At 60.1% G+C, this 7,391-nt stretch overlaps 1 protein-coding gene across 1 annotated transcript in view; it reads right to left on the bottom strand.

Moving 5' to 3' along the window:
* Il12rb1 (interleukin 12 receptor, beta 1) overlaps positions 1-7,391 on the bottom strand; it is a gene marked incomplete at its 3' end in the record, with an annotated part of 22,686 nt that overhangs the window by 10,660 nt on the left and 4,635 nt on the right. Inside the window, 11 exon segments of the mRNA XM_013507268.1 lie at positions 1-60; positions 234-368; positions 910-1,074; positions 1,602-1,851; positions 2,150-2,248; positions 2,789-2,871; positions 3,029-3,151; positions 3,274-3,340; positions 4,132-4,265; positions 5,932-6,107; positions 7,241-7,358. Of these exon segments, the coding sequence (XP_013362722.1) occupies positions 1-60; positions 234-368; positions 910-1,074; positions 1,602-1,851; positions 2,150-2,248; positions 2,789-2,871; positions 3,029-3,151; positions 3,274-3,340; positions 4,132-4,265; positions 5,932-6,107; positions 7,241-7,358 (1,410 nt within the window).

Raw genomic sequence — 7,391 nt, 5'->3', positions numbered from 1 at the left:
CGGCCGAGCGCTCGCTGCAGTTCTCCACCCACACGCGCGGCGGGATCCCGGCCACCGAGGCTGCAACGCAGGAGGCTCCGTCACCCCGGACGCGAAGCCCCGTGTGCCCCGCCCGCACAGACCCGAGCCCGGCGGCTCTCCTGACTGTAAAGCGGGCGCCGCCTGTGAGCCGACTTCCGTGCGCCCGCTCCGGCAGGGCCTCGCGCCCTTCCCGGACACTGAGGGCCACTCACCGTCGCCCCCGAAGTAGTAGGTGGACAGCACAGTTGACCATGCTGTGGGCTTGTCGGGGTGCACAGAGGCGAAGACGGTGACGTTGTAACACTGCTCCTGTCCCCCTCCTGGGCCCGGGCTCCAGCTATGCGTCACTGGGAGGACAAGCAAGTGCTCAGCCACCGACTAGACTGAGATCCGACCTCTGGAGCTTGCCCTGCCCTCACCATCTGCTAGAAAGGCCTGGAAAACTCTTACTCATGCTTCAAAGCCCTTGCACCAATGCCCCTTGAGGATCAGTTTCCTGTGTACCTTCTCTGTGTGTCCTCATCTGCTGTTTGGGGACAGGGCTGTTTGTACCCAGCTGTGTTCCCTCAGGCCGGAGGCTCCCCGAGGTGCAGGCTGAGGCTGTGACCTTGGGCCTCCAGTCAGGCCCAGTGCAGGAAGTAGGGGGGCGACAGCTACCTGGGCCACACCACCCACTTCTCCCGGCTTCATCACAGCGTCCCGAGCGCCTTGCCCTCCACCACCTCCCTGTGGGGTGTTTGCAAACCCAGGGCTGTGTGATTTGTCTCCCAAGGTGTGTCCTGGGGATGCAGTGATGGCTCCACTGCCTGCACACCCACCCAGCCGACTCGTCCCCAGGCTCCCCAGGATGCAGGCCGGATGCAGAGGCTGCGCCCTCCTGAGCCCAACCTGATCCTGCCGGGCCCGGGTCCCGCGGCGACAGCAGCAGGCAGTCGGGGGCGGCGTCCCGGCCGTGCGGCTGCCACTCCACGCAGTGGGTCACACCCGGGGCCCACACCTCCCAGCTCACTGTCGTCCCGTTGGCCCCCGCACCGATGCTCAGGGCCCCGGGGCCTGGGGACACAGGAGTCACCTGGGACGGCTGCCCTGGCTTGAGCCTGCAGTCCCCACCCTCCGTCACCCCCTTCCCAGCCTGACCCGGGTCCCCAACGGGGCCTCCGCTGGCCACGCCCTTGTGCACCACCACCCAACTTCCTGAGCCACCAGAGGCTGGGCGCCGTGGTGCCACCTGTAGTCCCAGCACTTGAGAGGCTGAGGCAGGAGAATCCCTGTGAGTTCAAGGCCAGCCTGGGCTACAGAGTGAAAGCCTGTCTGAAAGGAGGGAAGGAAGGAAGAAAGGACAGAAGGAAGGATGGACAGAAGGGGGGAAGGAAGGAAGGAGGGAGGGAGGAAACATTGTCTTTTTTTGAGACACAGGCTTTCTATAGAGTCCAGGCTGAACTCAAATTTGAGATTCTCCTGCCTCAGCCTCCTGAGAGCTAGGCTCTCGCCCCAGTTCACCTATGTGCTTCAATCACTGAACCTGTGACCCTGACCAAGCTGAGGCCCCGCGTGCCGCCCCACCCGGCCCGAGAAGGCACCTGCGTGGGTGGCGGCGGGCACCGCGGGAACGTGCCATGTCTGGTTTGGGCCCGGGCCCAGGCGGGTGCAGGAGATGACAGCCACATCGTAGGCGCCGCCCGAGAGGAACAGCCTGCGTTTGCCCAGGTGCAGGGTCCGCACAGCCTTGGCCTGGCAGGGACAAGACCGCATGTGCAGTCGCAGGAAGTAGGTGAGCTCCTCGCCGGGCGGGGCCTCCGGGCAGCCCTTGGGGAGCTCGGGCGGCGGCAGCTGTGGGGAACAGGACGCGTGGGGACGGGCACCGCAGCTGTGGGGGGGGCGCGCTCATCTCCGGGCACGGCAGCGTTGGAGAGAGTGAACAAAGCCCAGAGATCCAGGAAAAAGCATTTTGGAGCCAGTTACCGAAGCCCAGAAATTATCCTAAAAAATGAACTGCAATATATATATATATATAATTTTGGTACTGGGACTCGAACTCAGGACCTTGTGCTTGCCAGGCAGGCACTTGTGCCACTGAGCTATATCCCCGGGCCTGGGGGTGGAGGGTGGGGTTGAGGCAGGGTCTCACTAAGTAGTCCAGGCTGGCCTTGAACTTGGGACGATCCTCCTGCCTCAGCCTCCCGAGTGCTGGGATCACAGACATGTGCCAGCCACAGCCAGTAGGAACCTGAGTTAGAAGAAAGTTAAATGTTTAAAAGTGGAAGGATTTGTCAGTTTTGTCCCTGACAAAAAGTGACACCCCTCTGTGCCTCAGCTTCCCTAAAAGTGACACCCCTCTGTGCCTCAGCTTCCCTCTCTATACACCAGGGCTCATTAGCCTCCTGCTGCTGAGTCACTTGGGGACCTTAGGCAAAGCTCTGCCACTTGGGCCAAATGTCACCTCCTTCCTGGCCTGTAACTTCTATCTAATACCCTGCACTCCATTGCCCCGGTGGACGGGGGCAAGCCGGACCCCAACACATGGGAGGCTGAGGCAGGAGGATCACAAGTCTGAGTCCAGCCTGGGCAACTTAGCAAGACCCAGTCTCAATAAAAAGTAAGAAGGCCTGGGGGTGCTGCTCAGTGGGAAGGCTGCGGGTTCCACCCCAGCCCCAGGGTTGGGGGCGCCGGGTGGCCTGTGTCCCGAGCGCCCCGTTCTGCTCACACGCAGTCTGGGTCTCCCGGCTACCCGCCTCACCAGGCCCGGCGCCCCCACAACGCCCATCACCTGTCCATGCACGGTCAGCTGCCGCAGCCCGTCCTGGCCCAGCCCCGCCACCTGCAGCGTCACGGCGAGCTTCGGGGGGTTTTCTGCAAGGGACAGACAGACCCGCGATGGGGCGGGCAGGGACCCCAGTGCCCGGGGAGACTGAGGAAGAAGCGAAGAAGGGCCCGCCCGCAGCCCTGGCCCCAGGCGAGGTCGCTGTGACCCGGCCGGCTGCCTCAGCGCAGCCCCGCCGCTGCTCACCAGGGGGGACGCACACCGAGCCACTCCAGTCGCTCCAGGGGCCCCCTGGGACCCCAGACCGGAGCCGCCGCCACCGGAACTGGAACTCCTGCGCCACGTCCACCAGCGGGCACAGGCAGGACTCTGCAAAGGGGCGGGCATCGGGCCCCTGAGCTTAGCGGGCACCCTCGCTGCCGAGAGCCCGGCAACGGCAGCCCGCAGGGCCCTGGCCAGGCGCACACAGTCGGCGCTCAATGTGTGCTTACTGGAGCAGCCGCTGTCACTGTCGTCACGCTCACCTAGGCCAGGCTCGTCCTGCGGTCCACAGAAACCCTGGAAAGAGACCACGATCGTTTGTAACACACGCGCGAGTGTGAAAAACCAGCTGCCTTCTTCCCGCCTTTCCATCTCGTTTTGTCAGGCCTGGTGGTGAACGCCTGTAATCTCAGCACTCAGAGGCTGAGGCAGGAGGGTCACCGCAAGTTCAAGACCAGCCTGGGCTATAAAGCGAGTTCGAGGCCAGCCTGAACTGCATAGCGAGACCGTCTCTCAAGAAGACAAAGACAAAAACAAACAAAGAAACAAAAACCCAAACACCTTTCCATCTTTTCTACGGGGCTGGGTTGTGAAGCCGGGGCCTTGGCACTGCGCTGCGCTCTGCCCTGTTCACCTTTAGACACAGGGTCTCCTGAGTCACCGAGGCGCCCCGGCTGGGCTGCAGCTTCCCCGTGTCCCCCGTGCCCAGCCCCTGCCTGGTCTCAGGCCATACTTTCTGGGGAAACTGAGGCTGGGCAGGACGTGGCATCTGAGCTGCGGCCTGGAAATGGCAGCCCCATGAGACGGAACCTGAAGGCCTGGGGGACCCGCGTGCGCCCAGGCCGGAGCGGGGACAAGGAGCAGGGCACGCAGTGCGGGGACGGCATGGCCAGTGGCAGCACGAGGCTGAGGGCTGCCTGCTGCCGTGGGTAAGAGGGAGCCACAGAGGGTTCATGGCCAGGAACCGTGTGTCCCCGAGCCCCGCGGGGCTGCACATGGGGCGAGGAGGCCAGCTGGGGGCCGGCAGCCGTAGGGGTGGGCTGCCCGGAGAGAGTCTGCATCCCCTTTGGCCCAGGAAACAAACTCACCAACTCCCACGAGCCGCTGGGCCTGCGACGCTGGAACTGCACCTGGGCGCTGTCCTCAGGGGTCTCCCACACCATCCTCAGCCCCCGGGGCGACAGCGACGCCCTGGCCGCCCTCTGCGGGGGGTCGTATCTCACTGGAAGCAGAGGGGCCGCTGGGAAGGGCAGCTGGGAGTTCTGCCCCTGCCCCGCCTGGCCCAGGGGAACCAACTGCGTCCCAAGGGACAGTGGGAGGCCCTCCCGGGTGCCAGCCGAGCCCAGAATGCTGTGATCCAAGCAGTCCAGAGGCCGGGCACACCTGTGACCCCCAGCCATCGGGAGGTCACTTGCGGCAGGAGAGTCCCATTATTTAAGCCCAGCCTGGACAATTTAGCAAAATCCCGTCTCAAAGTAGAAAATAAAAAGGGCTAAGAATGTAGCTCAGTGTGAAGGCCCTGGGTTCCATCCCAGGTACTCAATGAAAAAAAAACAAAAACTGTCAAGGGAGAAGATTTACACATAGCCTCCTGGCAGTGCAAATGCCTGTACCTATTACTGTTCATGCCCAGAAGAGCTGTAGCCAGACAGGAACTTTGGCAAACTGTGGGGCAGGGGATAACTGACTGTATTTTTTGGAAATCTAAGCTAGACCCATTGCAAGAAGCCTGACTAACAAGAGATATAAATAACTGGTTGCACCTTGATCAAGCCATACCTGATCCCCTCCTCCTCCTCCCTATTGTGTGAAGTGTATGGCGTGACTTGCTGCTGTGCATGTCAACAACAACATGACTGCTCTAAGGAGCTCGTGAACGCGCCCACCACCTCCTGCAGTTACCTGCTGTGTGTGCGCGGACTTAATCTCAGCAGACCCTGCATCACTGTGCTGAGCACCTGCCATCTGTCACCTCTGGCTTCCCTCTCCTGGCGCTGGGGGTGGAGCACGGGGCCTCACGCATGCTAAGCAGGCGCGCTGCCACACAGCTACGCCCCCAGTCCTTTTCCACTTTTTATTTTGAGACGGTCTCACCACATTCCTTGGGTTGGGTTTGAACTTGCAATCCTCCTGCCTCAGCCTCCAAAGTAGCTGTTATTACAGGTGTGTATCTTCACACTCGGCCTTATGTAACACGTCAAGATTTCACTGGCCATGGATTTGTTTTTTTTTTGCATCCATTTAGATTTTTTTTGAGACAAAGTCTTGCTATGTAGTTCAGGCTGGCCTTGAACTTTCCATGGAGCTCAGGCTGGTCTCAAGCTTGCAGCAATTTTCCTGTCTCAGCCTCCCAAGTGCTGGGATTACAGGCGTGCACTACCAAGCCCAGCTCTAGATTTTTTTTTTTTTTTTCAGAACACTGTATTATAGGCTGGAAGTGTGGCTCAGGGGTGAGCATTTGTCCAGCACATGTGCGGCCCCAGGTTTTATTCCCCAGGTCTCCTCAAGAAAAACAAATAAAAAACTGCCGTGCAAGCTGGACCTGGTGGGGTAAACCTGTCATCCCAGCACTTGGGAGGCTGAGGCAGGAGGATCATTATGAGTTCAAGACCAGCCTGGGCTACAAAGTGAGCTCAAGGCCGTCCTGAACTGCGCAGCGAGACCTGTCTCAGAAAGACTAAATAAGCAAATAAATAAATAAAGCAATTGTATCACAACACAATATTGTTCCTATCGACTCAGTTTTTCTGCTGCCCATAAGTTTCCCGCCGAAGGTGATGCTCCCCCAGCTGGGTCGCACGCTCCTGGGCTTTGCCCCCGCCCCCGCCCGCGCCCCACTCAGCGCCCCGGTGGGGAGAAGGGAGAGGAGACCCGCGGACGGTGCTGACCCCACTCGTGCAGCCGCAGCGTGACCTCCGGCGACCTCGCCGTCCGGTTGGCGGCCCGGGACTCCACCCAGAGCGTGACGTCGCGGAGCACCGGCACGCCGTGCTGGTCGGAGAACTGCAGCCGCGTGGCCGCGCCCGCCTGGATGTAGCAGCAGGGCCCCGCGCCGCCGCCGAGGCTGCGGGAGGAAGCGGCGCCGCTGAGCCCGCGCCGGGCCGGCTCTCCCCACCACCCTTTTCTCTCCCCCTGGTTTGGTTTTGGTTTCCTAGTATCGGGCATTTGAGACAGTCTTCCAAATTGCTGGCTTTAAATAGGTGATCCTGGGCCGGGGATGTAGCTCAGTGGCATAAGTGCATGCCTGGCAAGCAGGAGTTTGGTTCCCAGGACAACCGCCCTCACCCCCGCAAAAAACAAAAAACATGTGACCCTCCTGCCTCAGCCACCTAAGTAGTTGTGGTTTTTTTGTCTTTTTGACCGCTATGCAGTTCAGGCTGGCCTTGAGCTCACTTTGTAGCCCAGGCTGGTCTCAAACTTGCAATGATCCTCCTGCCTCAGCCTCCCGCATGCTGGGATTACAGGCGTGCGCCACCACGCCAGGTTCACCTAAGTAGTTGGGATTAAAGGGGTGTGCCTTTTCTATCCCTCTCTAAAACCATTCTCCCCAGCCTTGAGGTTTTGGGAAATGAGCCTAAAATTCAGGAGTTTGAGAGACCCCCAAATCTCCCATCCTGGGCTAGTGTACATCGAAGGAAGAAATGGATGGATGGATGGATGGATGGATAGATGCACAGGTAGGTGGGTGGCTGGGTGGATGGATAGGTGAGTGGAATGATGGGTGAACAGATGGATGGGTGGATGCAGGGTGGATGAATAGGTGGGTAGATATGGGGATGGACAGATGGATAGGTGGATGGATGGGTGGATGAATAGGTGGGTAGATACGGGGATGGACAGATGGATAGGTGGATGGATAGGTGGGTGAAAGGATGGATGGGTGGATGGATGCCTGCATGCATGCATGGATGGGTGGACAGGTCTGTGAGGGTTGGCTAGATGGATAGATGAGTGGATGGATGGATGGATAAACGGATGGATGGGGGAGGATGTGGGTGAAAGAAACACCAGAGAGATCCTTGTGGCCACCCCCACACTGACCCCCACAACCCCCTCCGCCTTCCTTAGATAAGACCAGGACCGGCGTGGGGAGGGCACCGTTCCAGGCCCATCACTTCCGTGCAAGTGGGTGCCTGGTGGGAGGGCAGGAGCCAGTGCTTGAGGGGTGGGTTGGGAGGACTGTGTCAGAGTCCTCACCAGCACCTCAGGAAGTAGCTGACTGCCTCTGCGGGGCCATCGTACTGCCAGGTACACTCATAGTGGCCCTCGTTGAACACTCGGTAGCAGCTCAGGTTCCTGGGGCCCGAGTCGGAGCCTGCAAGAGATTCTTTTTTTTTTTTTTTTTTTT

Source organism: Chinchilla lanigera, unplaced genomic scaffold (genome assembly GCF_000276665.1).
Source record: "Chinchilla lanigera isolate Chin_1 unplaced genomic scaffold, ChiLan1.0 scaffold00123, whole genome shotgun sequence".
In the NCBI taxonomy this organism is placed as follows: domain Eukaryota; kingdom Metazoa; phylum Chordata; class Mammalia; order Rodentia; family Chinchillidae; genus Chinchilla; species Chinchilla lanigera.
This window is presented reverse-complemented; position numbering and strand designations above follow the sequence as displayed.